Source organism: Chlamydotis macqueenii, chromosome 4 (genome assembly GCF_036417535.1).
Source record: "Chlamydotis macqueenii isolate bChlMac1 chromosome 4, bChlMac1.mat, whole genome shotgun sequence".
Lineage (NCBI taxonomy): Eukaryota > Metazoa > Chordata > Aves > Otidiformes > Otididae > Chlamydotis > Chlamydotis macqueenii.
This window is the reverse complement of record NC_141559.1, coordinates 70,293,550-70,313,994: the sequence shown is the minus strand read 5'-3', so window position 1 is coordinate 70,313,994 and position 20,445 is coordinate 70,293,550. Positions and strand designations below refer to the sequence as shown.

At 38.0% G+C, this 20,445-nt stretch overlaps 1 protein-coding gene across 1 annotated transcript in view; it reads right to left on the bottom strand.

Annotated features, from left to right (window-relative positions):
* The window catches only part of SLC2A9 (solute carrier family 2 member 9), a 105,699-nt gene that overhangs the window by 14,052 nt on the left and 71,202 nt on the right, over positions 1-20,445 (bottom strand). The window contains exon 11 of the mRNA XM_086746662.1: positions 7,165-7,292. Within this exon, the coding sequence (XP_086602788.1) occupies positions 7,165-7,292 (128 nt within the window). The remainder of the gene's footprint in view (positions 1-7,164; positions 7,293-20,445) is intronic.

Here is a 20,445-nt window from a genome sequence, read left to right as displayed (position 1 = left end):
CAGAATTTTTAGTGTTTTATTTCAATCAGGATTGATAGCGAATTATATTCAATTTTTAAAACTGAGATTAAAACTATCCTCAGAAATGGCCAAATTCTGGTTGCATTTTAGCTACCATCAATTTTGATTACTTTTGACTCCTCTGAATGTAAAAGCTATCTAACACAGAAGTACCAAATCTTGGTGGTTTTTAACTGGACAGGGGGCTAAGAAATTTGGTCTGATCTCAGACCTGACCCCTCTGATAAAGAGGCTGGTCTGGACCCTTTCCGGCTAGAACAATTCTGTAATTACGCTCACAATTGCCCAAAACTTTCATCCAAAGACTTCCTTGGTTTGTTATATCTGCTCATTTGAGACATGAAATATTATCCCGATTCCCAAGGAACAATATGAATAAATGATGGAATGATTTGTTGCGGATGACTACAGAGGCTCATTCTCAATATGCCTTCTGCACACAAAAGTAAAACTAAGCTGATTACTCACAGGTTTGCGTATTGAACATAAACTCTCTTCAAGTATGAGCAAACACTTGGAGTCTGTTTTATGATAATTTGCTCCAGGTGTTACAGCTAGGTTAGCATTTATTTGGAAGGAAACCACAAAGAAAATCTGTCTCATACTCCCAGAAGCCAAATCATTAGGAAACAGAAGTTACACTAGGAACACACGGAGAAGATGACTAATCCTCTGAGCTCGCCATGCGAAATTCATATGTTGAGATACTCTGTCAGTATCGTAAAGCAACCAGAAGCCCATTTCCATCAACGCACACTATTTTAAAATGGGTACATGAATTTTATCAGTGGCGACAACACCTAGCACTTTTTCTCAAGAAGAAAGACAACAAACTGTCTATGAGGGAATTTCAAACCATACTCATGCTCCCACTGCAAGCCTAAGTGTGACACAACTTGCCTGGGCAATCTCATCCATGACGAAAATGCTTATTTTAGACCTCAAGAAATTGCATTATTTGGAGGTTTCAGGAGAATTGCTAGCCTTTGGAAGACTTGGTTTTGTCTCCTTTTCTTTTTCTAAAACTATTCCATATATTTAAAAGTCATATTTTCAAAGCCTGATTTGTTATCAACATATCAAAGAGAACAATTGCACTTTTATATGCCTTCTAAGTGAGAAAGTGCTTTATTTTTCTAAGGATATTAGTCACAAAAGGAATAATGAGATTTGTAACACTGTGCATCAAAACTGCAATATAGGACTGAAGCAAGAATCAGTATTATTTATCACGATTGTGACAAAAGCCCTGCTGCTGCCCTGAACTATCTATAGCAACTGAGTCATCACAAAAAGCAAACAAGAAAGAAAAAGTTGGTGTTTGAGGGGGTTTAGCTGAGTTAGGTCTTCACCCAGTCAGCTCTTAAATGCTTTCTGTGAGATGCTGACACGAGAGCATTTCTACTGAAATTTGAGCAATACAGCTGAAAATCAGATAAATTTTGTAATTTAGATGAAGAACTTATAGGAATCTATCTTTAAAAATTTTGGCCAGATAGTGTGGTGTCTAGTGCAGGAAATTCATTTATGTGGAAGAACACATGCTGCAACTGCACAAAATTTTTTTCTTTTCTTTTCTTTTTTTTTTAATTGAGTCATTTACGTAAACTTTGTATTAAAAAAAGTTTATACATCTTTTAGGAAAGTGAAAAAATTAGACAGGTGCAAAGAAAAAAAGCTATTATTTTCACCTCTACATATTGAAACAATGAAAAATGTAACAAAAAACAGATAACAGACATGAATTGAACAACCAATACTGCATATTTTAGGTTCAGATCTTTCAAAGGCATACGAATGCACATCAATAGCTTTATGAATGCAAGCCACTTTTAAATCAAATGCTAGAATTAAGTGTTTGCATAAGTCCCTAAGAACAAGGACACAACATATCTATTTAGATATGACAGTACATCCAATAAGCTTTTCATCAGCTCACATAAATTTTGAACCTTTCTAAATGGTTATTTTGGTTAGCTCACAAAAATTTGAGATTCAAATCCAATTACTATATAGTAAAAGTATAAAGGTAAAGGCAAAATGAAAAGTGTTGAAGTTGTAATTATTTCAGATAATGCATTTTAACTCCTTCAGGCTTACACAAGCATTACGACAACTTCAGGCATTCTTCCCCAAGTGGCCAAATTACTTTTTACCTATTACACAGTTCATTCTGTGAACATTATTACACTGTGCGGCTCCAATCTGAAGAGAAACTCCCTACAGCACTGCTCACATGGTGTGAAGCAGGAGTTGTTTATGGACCGCTATGATTAACATGCAAATGCCATGCAAAAATATCAGAGATGCAAATCAGAGGAGAGGGCAGAGGGCTGAAGTGCTTTTTTACTTACTCCAAATATTCACTGATGGCTATTTTGCAGGAATGAAAATTTGGAGTTTCAGCATCCAAATAACAGAGCATTATGACCCAGTTCTAGCACCTGTAGGAGCACTGAAATGCTTTGAAAGAAGGGGTCACCATGTCTTTAGGAACCATTTCGGGCATCTCTGGTCTACCGGCTTATCACAGTTGTCTTTTTCTCTTCATACCTCACTCTTCAGAAAAGCCTCATGCCTTCATTCTCAAGTGACAGCAATGGGAAAGAGATACCACTGAGCGTCACTCAAGGTGACATGTTTCACAAGGCCAAGCTCTATGTTAAACACAAGTCTGAAATGCCTTCAGACCTAGAAATATATCTTTTATTATTTCTGTAAGCTCCAAGACCCCAAGCAAAAACGCTTCTTAATTATTGTATTTTCAAACTAAAAATATTTTTAAAAATGCACATTTTTTGACACCTACTATCAGACACCTCCAAGTAATCACAAAATATCAAATGTACTTGTGAATTTAAGATAGTATCAGTTGCCATTTTAACCTCAGTTCTGATCCTTGGCAAAACCAAATTTCTCAAATAGACAGTAATGAGGGCTAGAACAGTACCCACTTTTTTTTTTTTAATTTGTCAATAATTGATTTAGAATCATATAATCATAGAATAGTTTGGGTTGCAAGGGACCTTTAAAGTCCAACCTGCAAGGAGCAGGGACATCTCCAACCAGGTCAGGTTGATCAGAGCCCCATCCAGCCTGGCCTTGAATGTTTCCAGGGATGGAGCATCTACCACCTCTCTGGGCAACCTGTGCCAACGTTACACCATTCTCAGTATAAAACTTTTTTTTCCTTATACCTAGTCTGAATCTATCTCCTTCTATTTTAAAACCATTAACCCTCATCCTATCACAACAGGCCCTGCTGAAGAGTTTCTCCCCGTCTTTCCTGTAGGTTCCCTTTAGGTACTGGAAGGCCGCTCTAATGCCTTGCTGGAACCTTCTCTTCTCCAGGCTGAACAGCCCCAACTCTTTCAGCTTTTCATCATAGGAGAGGTGCTCCAGCCCTCTGGTCATCTTCGTGGCCCTCCTCTGGATTCCCTCCAACAATTTGTATACTAGCTTTTCGATCTCATCCATACATTTTAATGTATGACTCAAGCCAGTGTCTTATTCTACTGCATGTCTCTACAGATGGTTGGGCGGAGAAAATCGTGGCATTCAACCTAGCTAATTGGTGACATTTGGAGAACTAACTACCAGTTGATTTTCTGAGTAACTCTAAAGTTAACATATTTATTTCCCAAACATTTAGGATAATTTTGTAAAAACACACCAAAGATCAAAAAAGTGGCTGCTGTTTCTCTGCAATCAGGTTAGTATTATAATACACAAAAAGGATTATGCATTCATTCTGTGAAGGCATTTTGAAGACTTTTTTTCCCATTTTAGCCTTACAAAAATGAGCTAAGAAAAGGCTATTGCCTTTCTGTAAAGAAGCAGGTGACTCACAGGTTGAATTTTGAGAATAAGGTTGACTGAAATAGAAAAGAAGTGAAAGTTAAGGAATGAGACATTACAGTTTGATTTTGTGAAAAAGCTTTAAAAATCAAAGTCTGAGTAACACTGCTTTCATTTTTAGGTGCAAACTCTAAGTTTTTTTTTTCTCTTTATTACTTTTTAAAGAAGAGAAAACAAAAAACCTTGCAAGATGGAAATATAATTTTCCTTCACTAAAACTAAACTGGCAATTTTGTAATCACACAACGGGAAATTTTTATGACACCGCAAACTTCATATGCTTGCATACTAAATCACTCAAAAAGCTTTAATATGCATATGAAAAGCTAGAGAACGTAGTTTACCATTTTATTTGAATTTACTGAGGGCCTTTTTATATAGTTCCCACCAGATGATCTATCAGGTGGGATCAGCAGGAGAAGAAGCCCTCAGTTGCATGAATTCAGATCTGACTGACAGCAAGAGCTCAGGTTTGTGCAGGAGGCAAAACCCACAATTTTGGATAAATGTATTTTTTCCTTAGATGTTTCTGGATAATTTAAAAGCACAATAAATAAAAGTATCCTGATTATACACCCCTAGATTTAAGACCTTGTTCCCTGCCACCTGCCCGGCCACCACAGAGGCAGGCGGTGGGACCATGAGCACCTGGCCAGCTGAGATGGAAGGCACTCCCCAATGCTGCTTAAATAATCAGTCCTTATCTTCTTGCAGAAACGGCTACTAAACCACACAGAACCATCCACTTGCTGGATGAGCTCGTGGCTGCCTCCTGGACCATACTGATGCTGATGACCTAAGGTTAAGTTTTCAAAAACACAAGAGAATTCTCTAACTCTTTCTCCACTGCATTTGGTAGATGTTCTAACAACCTCAGTGGGAAAAAAATTATATTTCCACTTGTTTTTGAAAATCTCACCCTAGATGTCTAAGCTGGCAAGTCCTTACTCTGCACTGTGAAACTGGTAGAAAACACTAATTCCAGTAAGTATTAAAATAAGCTCTTAAACTTATAGCTCTGAGCAGTTTAATTGAAGTTAATGTTAGTAGGAGTGCAGAGTCTGGAAGGATGACAGCCTTTATACTCATGCTGACTTTTGAAGGTGATTCAAGTAATCAAAACAACTAGAGACTTTTTCACTTTACAAGAAAATTTAAATTGTGCCAAACTTAGATCAAGGGTCAGACTTCATAAGACTTTCAAGTTCTCCCCTAAACTATCTCATACAGATAATTTTAAATAGTACTACTTAGTAAAAGCTGTTTTACTTGTCAAATGACAATGAATATATAGTCTTACAGTATGATAGAATTTCACAGTATCTGCAAATACTGTTATACAGTATTGCATATGATAAAGTATTACACAATTTTCAGTTGTAAAAAGGCACAAACAGTAGTAACACCTCCTTGCCCGTTATTCAAATCTCTTACTCAGAGGTGATTTGAAGTGTAACTCAAAATCTCTCTCCTGGTTGTAAGCAAATAGCCTGGAGGGCTTGCTCCTCGCTGTGCCCTTCCCCTGCCTCTAGTATTTTCCTCTATGCTGTAGTTGTGAGCCTCACTCTTAAACTATCAGTGGAGCAAGATGGCTCTTTAAAGAGTTCGGACATGGTTGATCAGGGGACTGATCAGCTGTCCTTCAGCTCCTGAGATAGAGAAGCAGCTCCTGTGTGAGCTTCAGAGACTGCGGATGGTCCTTGGGAGAGGTTCATGGCCAGGGAAGGGCCCTCAGTGTCGTTTTGAGTGAGAAGCTGCTTGAAGCAGCTTTGCCTCCTTTGCCAGACAATGACACAGCAACAATGATGAAGTGTTCTTACGAATCAGAGGGGAAAAATTCTGTTCTATGTTGAACTTCAAATTTTTTTCATTTTAAAAAATTCAAAAGTTATATTTTTAGAAAATAAACTTATCATGTTAGAATATAAACATCAGTTGTCAGACAGGTCTTGATGAAACTGCCCTCTGTCCTGGATGTGACTAGTTCAGTCAATCTGCTAAAAACAAAGCTTATGGGAGCCTGGGGAAGCTGGGATAGGAGAAAATTCATCAGCAACTAGGCTGCAGCAAGAAGGAACCAGCTAATGAATATAAAAGCCTGACAGAAGAGACTGAAAAAAAAGAGAGCCATGAAGCTAAGCTTAGATGGAGGGGAGGGGAGGGGAAAGAGGAGAGGGGAGGCAAGGCAAGGTGAGGCCAGGATCTATTCCACAATTAGACTAATAAGGATTCTCAAAGCCTAGAGTAAACCTACATGGGTGGCGTAAAGGCTGAAGAAGAAGGCAGTGACAATGAGCAGCAGTGCCAGTGAACTCTTGACACAGCCATCAGACTGCATGGCTGTAGTGGTTTAGCCCGGATCACCACACAGTTTTCTTATTCACCCTGCCCCTACCTAGTGGGACAGGGGAGAGAAATTGGGAAGAAAGGAAAACTCATGGGTTGAGATAAAAACAGTTTACTAAAAATACTAAAAACTACAAAGCTAACAGGATATAAGGATATTAATATGTACAAAATATACAAAATGAACAATGTACAATTTCTCACCACCCGATGTCCGAATGACCGACGCAGCCCGTCCTGAGCAGTGATCACAGGAACAACACCGAGCAGCAAACAAAGGGGGAGAGCAAGCTAGCAAGGTAGAGGGAACGATGCCAGCAAGCAAGAGAGAAGAAAAGAATGCCAAGGGTGCCCAAACGGATACCCGACAAGAAAAGGAATAACTGAAAATGATGCCCCGTCCCATGGGCAACCCCCACTTATATACTGAGCATGACGTTTATGGCATGGAATACTCTCTTTGGCCAGTTTGGATCAATTATTCTGTCTGTCTTTTGCCCAGCTTCCCGCATCTGCACGTTAACGAGACTTGGAAAGCCAGACAGTGTCCTTGGTCTCATTAACAACAACTCGTATCATCAGAATGTTTTTATCAACATTCTTCACACACAAAATCCAAAACACACCGGCTACTGAGAAGAAGATTAACTCCATCCCTGCTGAAACCAGGACAATGGCTAAAGCACTCCTGTGGGGAATTTGCTGTACAGGGTTGTCCACAGTTACAATAATTTTTCTTTTGCAGAACAATTTTCTCCAAGACATTCAAACAAGGAGATATGTGGGTAGCACAATTGAACTGTATCAAAAACATGGTGGGAATTTCATCCACACCAATAAAAAGACATTTAATATTACCTGAAAATTACTATTCAAACATCATATGCTATACTATACCAGCTATATCACTGTATATCAAATATCCAGGCTGCTGAGTACCTGAATGAAAGGAAAGAGCAGTCCGACTGCGAAGTTGGAGAGCCAGTTGACTGTCCCAGCTATCATGAACGCGGCCGGCCTCTGAGACTGCTGGAAAAACTCTCCCGTGAGGACAAATGGAATCCCACCTGAAACAGAGTGCAACAAGTTGGTGGTTTTAGTAAACTTCCTCTGCCAACAGCTGTTTCACTTGCAGAGATGAACATGCTCCATCTCAGTGATTAGCACTGCTCTACAGCTCTCTGCTCAGGTGCACGCAGGGGCTGCTGAGCCAGTAAAATGTGATTTGTCACAATCGTACTTTAGAGAATTAGGACACTTCCATCTTTCACACCACTGCACCTCTTGTTTTACATTCTCTCAGTGATGCAAGCAGGTGACAGAGCAGTGAATCCACACAACAGCTTTCTGAGTACCATGTGACAAGTCGTTTACTAAAAATGATAGTTTCTACTAAAATGCTTGAAATTCTGAAAATTCAGAAATACTCCAAAATACTTTTAGACCTTAACAGCTGGAAAGATGGCTCCAAAGAGATTAAACAGCATTTTTGGATAACGACTGCCCACTTTATTTTAGCAATAAAAAGGGCAAAACATTTGCTTCTCTATAAGCATGCTTTTCATTGATGCTTATTTAATACATTCCCTTACTAGATACACTGTTGGCACTTCTGGCAAGGTTTATTAATCCCATCAGTCAAGGACTCTGACCTCTGTAATAACAAGCTCAGTTGACCACATTTGTCACTCATATTTCCTTCCACTTATGCAGTGGACTATTTTGTACAGCACTGGCATATTGCTGGCCTGACAATACCCTCGGGGAACAGCTGTCGAGTAGCTGAAAATCAATTTATGATCTTTGGCTTCCTTCATTCCAACAGGATATTTCAATAGAAATATTTCTATTTTTACAGAATAAAACATGAATCACATTTGCTGATTGCCTACATATTTCAGTTAATGCTGCATATTAGACATGCATCTACCTGCAGAATTATTTCACACCAGATAGGTTTTCAGTATTCTGGTGCTACCAATTTCTACCTCTAGGTAGAACAAACAGCTGAACAGGCATAACTTAATGGAATTCAAGCAACATGTTATCTATCAATCCTTGGTGGCTTCCAGTGCCTATTTTATCATACACTTGGGATTTGGGTTCAAATCGTAAGACATGGCGGGCAAAACAACAATCACATCTGTCAGCATCTGTATTAGATCTCAAATGCCTTGTGAGGCAGTGGTTTGCCAGGCCACTTGCCCCTTGGAGAGAGGAACTGAAGGACTGCAAACACAGAAATCACATAAGATGATTTATTTATGATCATTTATTCTGTCATGCCTTTGCTGTAGGACAATCTACAGAGGTATTGCTGTTCTTGTCAGTATAATAAAAAATGCTGTCCGAGACCCATTTGGGAAAATACACATTGTACAAGAGAGGAAAAAAGCCGGAGGCAAAAATAGACAAAAAAAAGTACAAAAGGACAGAAACATATCAGAAAGCATAAATGTTACAGAAATAAAAATGCACAGGCACTATCTTTGAAAAAAGTTCCTTGAAATTAAAATGTAATTTCTAGATACATATTAATCATCACTACAACTTATGATCAGTCACACTTGCATAAAAGCTCTTCAATCTAATTTGAAAAATAATCACTTAATCTAGCAATGGTAAAAATAGTAGTTTGCAACCTCTAAAAAAAATTTTTAAAAAAGACAAATTAGCAGCTGCTCTGAGCTCTTTCAAATGTTCTGTAGAGGAATGGGAAAGGTGCCACAGACAGACCTCCAGACTTTCTTGTGGCATAGACAAGCATCTCCATAGCATCACAAACCAGAGAAATTAAGTTCCTATAGAGGCATGACTTAAGAGAAATTATATGGAGAAACCAAGGAGCCTAAAAAGCAATAAGTGAGTTATGTGAAAGACAGGCCAGGCCTAGAAACATGAGAAACTGAAAGAAGCCAGGTCATTGCTATATGCCTGGAAGAGCAGAAACTTGACCTTACTAGGATGCAGAGCAGGGGATGTAAACACCTGACAAGAGCCATAACGCTGTGAAGAACACACTCCACAACTGAGTAAAGTGAAAAAGAAATTTGGGCATGCTGAAGAAAAAATGTAAAGCCTTAAGACGCAAACAGTGAAGGCACATGAGAGCAGCTGAGCCTATAGCCCCAGGAGTCCATCTTCAGTCATTTCAAAGTGTCAGGGGTGTGCTCAAGGACCCCTTTTCTCCTGGAACTTGGTTTCTTTGAGAAAGAAATCTGGGTGCATGGGGTTGAAGGAAGCTCTAGTGTGCTTTGACTAGGTCAGTTTGATCCGGGCTGCACAGATCACGGTATCATAGCATCTCACCAACCATTCCTTATAGAGTCAGTCCCCTATATAACCACTAGGCCAGAAGGGTCCATACAGGCCTGTGTTCAAATATGGATGCTTGGAAACCACAGCCAAAAGCAATCCAACCAAACCTTTGTATTTTCTGAAACAGTGTAACGATATTGTCATGAGTTTTGCAACTTTATTATGTGTTTGAATGTGGGTGAAATGGTTTCATCAAAAAGCTACCTGATGTTCTTTCTCATGGGGGATGAACCTGACATTAGCATTTCACTCGGAAGGCTTTCCACACAACTTTCAGCGAAACAACTTTATTTTAGCTCTGATCATAAAACCAAAAACGTGTATTAGGATTTCCTGTAGGCATTTTTCAGCAAGGTAGCTTCTGAACATACATTTAAAGAGGTAATGCAGTGACCATAATAATTATAGTGATTAAATTCTAATACTTCGTTCTTTTCAGCATTGCAGTAAACATAATGGAAGAAGCTCTTTACATACTGCAGTGCCATTAAAGAAAGACTGTTACACCTATCAGCATGCTACATCTACTGGAAACTACAAATCTCTAATTGCAAGACTTGTCCATCAATGGGCTGTTTATTGAAACTATATTAAGCCCACATGACACAAATTAGACATGCAACAATACTTATCTATCTTTGTACTTTATTCATTTCCCTCTGTAATTAGTCCAGTTACACTTAGAATCAGTGTCATTTGCTGGTAAACATCCAGAATCTCAACCCAATAGTCTTATGTATGAAATTTGAATGCTAGAACAGAAGTAATATCCTTGGTATACATGCTACAGATTTTCAAATATATACTTAAACTTGTACAAGTATCATTATGTTTTCTTATGAAAAATTAAGTACACATATTTACTATTTTGTTCAATGAGTAGTTAAATACTACTCAGCAGAAGTTACTTGATTCAGTGAAAAAATCTGAATACAGAAAACCTGAAAAAGGAAGGAAAATACTGAGATCCTCATTCTGTTTTTATCCAGTACCTAACTGGTAGTTGAAGTCATGGCTATATATATGATTTACAAAATTAGACTGTTAAAAAAATAAATGCCTAATGCAAACCAGGGAGATTTACCATACTAGTAAATTGCCTCTGAAGGTAATGGAAACTTTGTCCCCTAAGAAACAGTAAAGAGAAAGGAACTCCCTAAGCCAGCAGTTCACCTTCCAATACACACTCAAGACAAAACTCTGTGTTCAGGTGGTGGCTCCAGGGCCAGCTGTGGGGCTTCCAGCCCCACCAAGGAGGACCACATATGGCCACCCAGCCCAGTGGCCTTCTGCACAACTCAGCACTCCAAATTCTGCCTGTACAGGAGGGACTGTGGAGCTCCTGAGAGCCCTGATTAGGGCAAGAACTCCCAGCCTTTCCAACTCCATGCTTTGAGAGAAGGAGTCTTCAAAGTGAGATGTTTTGAGAAAACAGACAAGGACTTTGCAACAATGTTCTGTTCTGGAAAAAAAAAAAAAAGTCTCTGCAGCTCTAGACAAGATCAAGAAAAACAGCTTTTCACTGCAAAGCAAGCCATCTAGAGAAGACTGATACATCCTAACAGGGTCGGGAGATAAAGTACTGTCTCAATGAAAGGCTTCAGAATTTGCAATTCAAGGGGCAAAAGACAACTCTAGAGGGCAGCTGTGTGAGAGAAGCAAGGGAAGTGAGAAAAAGATCCTAGAAGAAAACTGCTGGAAAAACAGCCCAATATTCTTCAGTGAGAGAGCAAAAGACTATTAGTTTCTATCTAGACTTTAGCCATAAAAAACCCAACCAACAAACCCCAACCAACCAACCAACCAACCAACACCCATCCTCACCAAACCCCATGGGAAAATATACTGCAGGAGTTCTGCCAGTGAGGGATGCAATGCAACTACTGAGTTTCTTCCATCGCTATGGGTCTACATATAGAATAAGAATTTTGCAAAATACGTATCTCAGTCTTTAAAGAGGTATTCTGTAACCTGTCAGATTATTTTAACCTCTACATTATATTTGATAGAATAATACCCCACCAAATAACAACATCGCATAGTCAGATACGATGGCTGTATTACCCAGCTAATCCTGTTGAGAGAATTGGGAGCAGAATGTGTGATAGGGATGTACTGAGTCACAGCCCCATCAACATTAAATTTCTACTATGGTACTTAGCTATATTTCTTTCTGCTTCACCACTATAATTCTGCATAACTACTGAAGAATAAAATACAATTAAAATACACTCAGCTTTTAACTATATGTAAATAGTCCTTTAAACATTTTGGCTATTTTCAGACTACTTTATCATATCAGAACCCTAATTACAGCCTGACTTTCTCTTCTTCCATTTGAACATGAAGAAAAAAATTCTTTACTGAGCTATGACTAAGAGTCTTTATGATATAATTAATTTTATAATTGTTCTAAGTAACAATGATGATTAGACACTGATTAACATCACTTCTGTTAATATTACACTATTAAAAACAATAATCTCAATGACAAGATCAATGATGACAGAGGTTTTTACTTTAATAAAAGCACAGAAGTGTCCCTTACATTCTCACCCTCTATACAGATGGTAGTATTATGGAAATACTTGAATTAAAGGCTCACAAGTGTGATCAGTCCTAGGGAAGTGAAATATTCTTATAGTCACATCACTATGACACGACTTAAAACAGAAAACACCCGATCTCTGTCTAGTCTAGGCTTCTTCTGCAATAATCTACTGAAAGAAATATAAAGTCATCAGACGTGATTTCCCTGCCAGGAATTCAGGCTGACAGCCCATTAGCACAAAACGTTGCTGGTTGTGAACCTATGCAAGCTAAAACAGTCTTGAAAACTCAGTGTGGCATGTCAGGCTTTCCTCATGAAATATTTTAACAAACAAATTAATCATAGTAGCAGTGCACAATTATGTCCTTGTACAGCTGCATTCATCCTGAAGGACCCCAAGAGCAAAAACAGTGGACCAAATTTTCAGAGAAGCTGGGACAGAAGAGTCTCTCCCTATCCCCCTCCTCCTGTTTAAGATGGGCAACAGACCATGTTTTCAGTGTTTATGATTTCTGGAAACTGTTGAAGTCTTTAGGATATGGTGACTCAAATACCAGTGATTAAAGAATTTGGCTGCTGCTCCAGGAGGGTAGACAGAGTATGGAGAGCAGTAGATGCAGAACTAGTGAACGCAGTACAATAAAAATATTTTATTTTCCTTACTGTAGCCAATAACCAAAATAAATACAGCAAATAGCAATATCTGTTTGCTACCAAACAGAAAAGAAAATGAAGACAGAGCCAGAAGGTGCCCTTTGACTAGAAGTAACACCTTGAAGAAAGACAGTAACAGTCTTGCTGTGATGAAAAATATAAACCTTCTTTCTGATGAAATTCAGCTTCAACTGAAAGAAGTTTCTGGAGTAGGACAGGTAACATCTGGAGATTCAAAGGAAACAACTGCTTACTCGGTCAAACTGACACCATCAGACTACCCTTCTCCATGCAACTGTCCTTCTGACCTATTTTTTTCCCCTGATTCGTCTCTTACTGCTGTTTATTTAGCTTTCTGCGTAGTAGGCTGGCTATCAAGAAACACTGTCTAGACCCCAGAGCTACTTTCATTTAAATGCTAGCCATGGAGCTTAAACATAGATGAGATTAACTTAGAACCCTTCTTTGTTGTGCACTGTGCCTGGGCACAAGGAAAATACAATATTTTAATTGTCTTACATTCATTAGTTCTACATCTACTGTTCTATATATATTTTATATATTTATTATCTATATATATTTTATATATTTATTAGTTTGCATTTTTGTAAGTATAAATATTTTATACTAATTCACAGAAGAAACAGAATATTTTTTACCAGGCTTTCTATATTCAGACCCCATGAATCTGAATAATGTACCTAAGTCACTTACATGGCTTTTGAATAAATCAAATTTTCATGGTTATGTGAAGCTCTAAAACACATGGGTGCATTTTTCCAGCAGTGAATTTCTGAAGTGTTGACGCTGTGAGCCATCAGCAAGTAATTAGCGATCATTCAGGAAAACATACTAGTTCAGGTAAGAGGAGTGCTCTCAAGTGTCAAAGCATTCACATTTTGAAAGCTTCAATTAAGATAATATGTGAAATCTATTGTTAAAGGGATAAAGTTCATAAGTTTCCCTGCTGCTAAGAACACCATGTGTCATCTCCAGCAATTCCTTTAACCAACAGATACCATTATCTTTCAAATACTAGGGGTTCATTTTTCTTTAGAACGTCCACTAATTATACAGAATTGAAATAACTTCTGTAACAGAACTATTAAAAGCCACACATTTACTCTACTGTGCTCTTTAAGGAGACAGTTATTAAAACAAAATATAAAATAGATATTAAACCCAAAATATATGCTGAATGATACTGTATTTAATATATTCAAGGGACATGCTATGTTCCCCTCCAAAAAAATGCAATGAAGATGCGGCCAGATTGAAGGTAATTCTAGTTTTATTTCTTAACAGCCTCAAACCTCAGTTTATTCACTGAAAGGCAATCAAGAGAGAAATTCTCATGTGAAGCCCTTAAACTTCCCATCCTTTAATCTTCTTGACTTGGTAGAAGTAGTTGAAAATATCCCTGCCCCCAAGAGGAGGCAGAAGCTTTTTCCATTGCTAGAGAAAAGCAGAGAAGAAAAGGTAAATCAGATCTCCTGTTGCTGTGCTTCACAGCCCACACAAATTAAAGCAACAGCATCAATATGGCAGCCCATCACGGGTGGCAGCTGGAAGGCTAAAATGCCAATCCTAAGGCTACTTGGGGTGTTGGATGGATGGTAGTCTGCAGAAACAGAGTGGCACAAGGGGATAGGGGATGGGGCCAGAGATGCTTCAGCAGATCTTCAACGGAGACTGGTACATATTGCATAACAATTACATATCACCAGGTTATTATGAGTTCCTGAGCTGAATTGTAACTCATGTTTGGAACATTTAACTGCTTTTAGTGCAGCATATTTTACATCTACTGCTGTGCCCACAAAAGCCTTGTAACTATCAACAAACCAAACCTCTTCTTAAATACCCAGGAAAACTAAAGATTATTTCTGCACCAATACCCTTCTTATCTGATGCGGGAACTATTTGACGTTATCAAGGATGCCTACCTGCTGGAAACATGGTAAAGGCTTCTAGTTTACAGAATAAAAGATACGTTGAAAATTAACCTAAACTTTCTATTCTACCACTTTTTAATTAAATATATACCAACATGAGCTTATTTGTTTCTTGTTAACATGATCCACATTTCTAGTACAAATAGAAGGTTTTTTTTCCACTCAAGCAAGCTCCAAACTCTTTCTCAAAGTGCACTAAAAGAAAGTGTACTAAAAGAATGTCTCTGTGGGAGGCCACGAGCATTAGAAATTCTTACAGCCCACTCTAAGTGAAGAAGCTAACACAACATAACACAAAGCTTCTGTGAATGCCTATTTCAGGCAATAATACTGATGCTGCCTTTCATTTCAGTACTTTTATGTCTATGCATGTGCTATGACACCTTTGTTTGTGTTTCACATCCAAGAGAAGATTTTTTTTGCTTCCCTGATGGCGTTTCAGATTGAGCAAACCTCATGACTTTCAAAGTGACCCTTTTACAACAACCGCTCCGCTGTCAATACAGCTGCACGTTGGCATTCAGAGTAAGAGCACAGGCTGATTTAAACTTTAAATATCAAAATATCTTTGATATACCTCAGGGCACAGCAATGATTTTCTCTGAGTTTTCTTTAGTTTACTTCATAATGTCAATTTAACACATGCTGAATATACCGTCATCATGCTTCTATTGTGTCTGTATTCAGCTGTGCTGGGAAAGACTTCATTCACACTCCATTAACCATGACAAGTATTATAAAACTCATTTATAAGACAAAACTCTCAAAAAAGATACAAAAAGCAAGTGAAACATTTTTCTGAAATGGTCTGGTTTGTTAATGTTTCTTAGCTGTGTCTGAAAATGCAATCGCTATAAAAAGCAACAGTCAAAAAATTAAGATCTTACTACCATAAAATTACTATTTTTTCAAATTCCATAAGAGAGTGAATTTAATTCAATTTTATCCATTTCCCTTTTCTGTGATGAGAGTGTGACTGGAAACATACCACTGATCTGACTTTGTCATCCTTATGCATAATGAATAGGAACTTGTTTTAAAAGTAGGAACTGAAGCAAAATCACACTGATCCGCCTTCGGTCCTATTGACACTAAATTCAACCTTACACAAACTCCACCAAAGTCAGCAGGACTTCTGGAGGGAAGCGCCACTCATCCACAGAAATACCTACAGGATTTAGGACCAGAATAACTACTTCTAAGATGTTACACAGCATATGTCATACCCGTGATACTAGGTAAGGACTAAGCAGAAACTCCTCCTTTCTTCTCACTGTAGCACCACTGATTTAAAAATAGCAGCCACTGATGTAAATTAAGTCAGAGGCTGCATGTTCTACGTAATGACCAGCTAGAAGACCCTCTCTCAGAGCAGCTCATCTTCGCAGATCCATGGGCTTTTTGAAACATGCAAACAAAGAAGACTTTATACAGAGGATCAAGCATCTCACTTAGTGATAAAGGAAGAACACAGGACTTGGAGGCAGAGGAACACAGGATCAGACTGGATCATCTGGTTCAAATCCAATCCTCAGCTGTTTCAGGCAGTGTTTCATACAGTCCTTTCAGAAATCCGTAAAACTCGTGTGTTTAGTTTCTCCTTTTGCTGTTTCCATTGAGAAGCTGATACAGAACTTGGCGGCTTCAGTGGATAGGAGTTTTCTTCCAATTTCTATTCTAAATTTATTCATGGCTAGCTAGCATCTAGGTTTTGGTTCTTGTTATTTTCCGCAGCAACATTTGCCTTCAGCTTATTCTCTCTTGTCAGTGTTATTCTCCCTTTCGCCCATTTATTTAGAAAGAGAAATCATATTCCCATTCTTTTTTTTGTTAGACACTACAAAGTTATTCTGTATCTTTTCATACAAAAATCTATTTTCTTCACCTTCACAGTAGCCCTTCTTTGCAGCCTTCCTGGCAAACTGCCGCATGAGCAGTTTTGTGCTCCAACATTCAGCTCTAAGTCATCATCTCAAAAATGATGACATGACACATGACAACACAATAAGCATTTTTCACATTAGAATACAGAGAGACAATGTATGACAATGTGATGCATTAGGTCTCTGAGAAAATATGTAAAAGAATGTGCATTTAGATTGTTAATATAAAACAATCTTTCAAATAACTTAGATAAAATAGAAACAGCTATGGAGAAGTTTTATGTGTAACACTTACAGATACCATTCTTAGATTCTCCCTTAGCTAACTGGCATTTTCAGACATCCTTAAATCCTCACCCTTTTCCTGAGTTTCTAAGCCTCTTTTTCTCTCCAACTGCCTGCAGTTATACATGTCCTATTACTAGAAACTGGTAAACTGTGAAAGATGAAGTGAGATTTCAAATAAATCACTAATCTCAAACTTGGAAGTGCTACAAAAATAAGACACATTTCCTGCACAAAGATGTGTTGAGTTATCATAATCAGGCAATGGATATAAAAGTAACTCCTCAGATTTCTGAAACTTCCCTAGTATTACTGCTTGTTGTAATAAAAACTGATTTTTTTTTTCCTTCCAGAGGACGCCAAGGAACTCCTGGGGAATGTTCCCTGGATGAGGGAATGTAACCGCATGCCTGCCTGGGCACACATGTGACTGACCTCTGTCCCAGCTACAGTGGTCAAAGAAAGGGCAAAGGAAGGGCACTTGTCCTACACAAACACCTTCTACAGGTCTTACTGCAACAATAGGGGTTATTTCTACTTATTCTCAATGGTAAAATAAGTCCAGTGCTCCAGTTCACTGTGCTTTCAGAGCCACCAAACATGCAAAACTTTTATTCAAATAACACAACACTTTTTCAGTTTCTGAAAGAAGGTGATAATGGAAGGATTACTTCAAAGCTGAGTGTATTATTAAAACAGTCCACCTCCTCCAACCCTTTCATTTTGATAAAGACAGACATGATACCTACCCTCCCCTACCATGGTTTCCTTCCCTGTCTCTGCAGCATTGCCTCCTCCATTTATCAAAACTGGATAGAAGGATGTTACACTTAGAATATTATTCTAAGGAAAAAATATCAATAAATCTCTTCATACATGGATAATACATGAAAATGCTTTCTGCAAGTTTCCAAAGTTCTCAGGCTCTCACTGCATCTTTGTCATGCTTATTTCCATTGGGAAGGTTACCTGGAAGTTCATGCCAACATTACTGTAATCCCCAATTAATCAGTTGATCGTTTTTTTTCCCCACCTGTTCCACCACCTGGGGTGAATCTCTTGACACATGGCAAAAGAGCCATTCTCTGGTTCAGAGAATGAATATTTAATTACTTTATACAAATTGGAACAGCCCCAAAAACAAAGACTGAAAGACCCTCACCCCAGAACACCTGGCAGCCTCCCTGGCAGGTGGGGTCACATCCCTGCAGACAAATAAGGAAACTGTCCCTGGACTGGACACGTTCTGGGCCAAGCATTCTTGCTGCTGTTTTTGTTTTGTTTTGTTTTTAAACTATTTGGCTGGTTGATAAAAGGAGTCAATCTCCAGCAAATTTATAAAACCATGTGAAATCATGCAATGCCCACACATGCATATAGATATTTTTCAGTTGACCAGCAAAATAAAAAATCACTTGCTTGCACAGCAACGATTGCAAAGGCACAACTGATGAACTGGGAATTCAAGTAAACAGATAAAAATAAGCAGAATGTACACTTCTTCTTCTTAAGTCAGATTTTAGTGTAGTTTTCCTGAAAGAGATCTAGATTCTGCAAGCACAGTTCAACATGCTTCAGTGTCCACCAAGAGGCAGCTACACAGGCTTAATTGAGAAAGTAGGGATAACTGCCTTTAACTTTTCCTTTTTCCTTAAATACTATCTAAGACAAGGTTTAAGAAGGAAGACATTTGACATGCACAAGTCCATCTATCACTACCCAAATTTCCAAGGAAGTGCACATTATTTACTCACTCAGTAAAGGCATTCCAAATCAATCCATTTGCTCATGGCACTAATGCTTTGTGGAGATACTGAAAATATTCTCTTACTATTTTTCTTGGATTTGTGTTCTTTATTGATTTTTTTTTCTTGTTTTCTCCTTAGGAACCAGAACCAAACCCATCAGTCCCTTCTCTTTACTCTTTGCTGGATGGCACTTCTTCAGTTGAAATGTGTCGTATTTATTTCAGGCCAAATGCCTGATAAGAAAAACATTTCCATGAAGCTTCTGCCTTTTTCTTGAGGTGAAAACTGTAAAATTATTTGCTAACATGTTCCCATAATCAAAAGTAATATTGGAAAGCAGTGTGTTTCTCTGCAACCTCATACCTTCACTTGTGTATAATTAACCAAATGGGCACAGTGAAGGAACTGTCTGGAACAACATTGCTCCCTAATCTATAAAACAATAAGCAATTTTTGAAGGGTATTTTCTTTCAGATCATAGATTGACTACCTTGAACATAAGAGTCCCTTTAATTTTTAGTAAAGGCATGAAAGCTTTCTGCTGTCTGTCTTTCTTTTGCTAAAAACGATAAAGTACCAAATCACACGCCTGTCTGAATGTACCTGTTGTTAGCATTATTGTTTCAGTCCCTAGCAATATGCCTGGAAAACATCTGCAAGTTCAGAAAAATGAAACAAATAAAATAAAACCCCAGTTTATAGTAACAGCTGATCCTAGCTGTAGAGGAGCAGATGGGACTCATCGTATGCTATCAGGAAGTGGGAGACCACATAACATCTAAGCTACCAAGAAAGTATCAGATGTTCTAACAAGAGAGAAAAGACTGTATTTTTAAAGGCAATTTTATGCTCTAGAAAGTTATAGCAGTATTTTTATGAGCTCAATTCCTCACATTATTTACTACTTTCAAATGGGATAATTTTTCCAAGTACCAATAGCTCAATGAACGTAAACTTAATTCATCCTAGATTAAGATCTGTATCTGCAGAATCATTACAAACCATATGAGATTTATTCTGAAGAATGCTGAAATGCTCTAAATAATTACAGAAGAAATTAAGTAAGATACTAAGCGATAGTAATACCACGACAATAGTACCTTCTTAACCAACACAAAGAAATGACACTCAGCCTTCTACAAAAAGGTAAAAACATTAAAAATCTGCAACTTAACAATAAAGAGTATGCATTAATTTTCTTGGGGAAAACCTGCTTACTGACTAGAAAGGTGGGAAACTTATTCCTAAACTGCAGCATCGTCTTGTTAAACTACCAGAGTGCTGCAAAAGAATACTAGATATTGAAGTGTGAAATTTTCCTGCTAAAGAAGTGTCATAAAATATCACTGAGAGAAGCTTGAAGAAGGAGGAAGGAGATCAGTTGTTCCATTTCTTTCAATGCAAGACCTAAAGGGCATCACACAAAGCAAAACAAAGGATGTCTTCATGCACATGAGAGGTGGTAGACATGTACATTTCTTTGCCAAAGTATGCTAAAATTTTGCAGTTTCAGACAGAGAATGAACAAATCCATGGAAGACTATGAAAATCTTAGAAACTATGTCTTTCCTAAGCTGGAAAAAATGTGCACTGGTTCTAGAAAAGTATCTCACCTGCTTGCCCTGTTCGTACTTTTCTCTAGACACTTTCTAACTAACAGCCACTGCACTGGAAATGTGTTGAAAAATGTGTTCTTTCCTACTTAGTTCCTCTTGCTAAAATGTTAACATTAGTAAGAAATTAAAGATAAGGTTAATTTTCACCAGTGACTTTCCCACTAAAAGAAATTATGTTTTTGTGTAGCATGACACTTCACTGGCATTGCA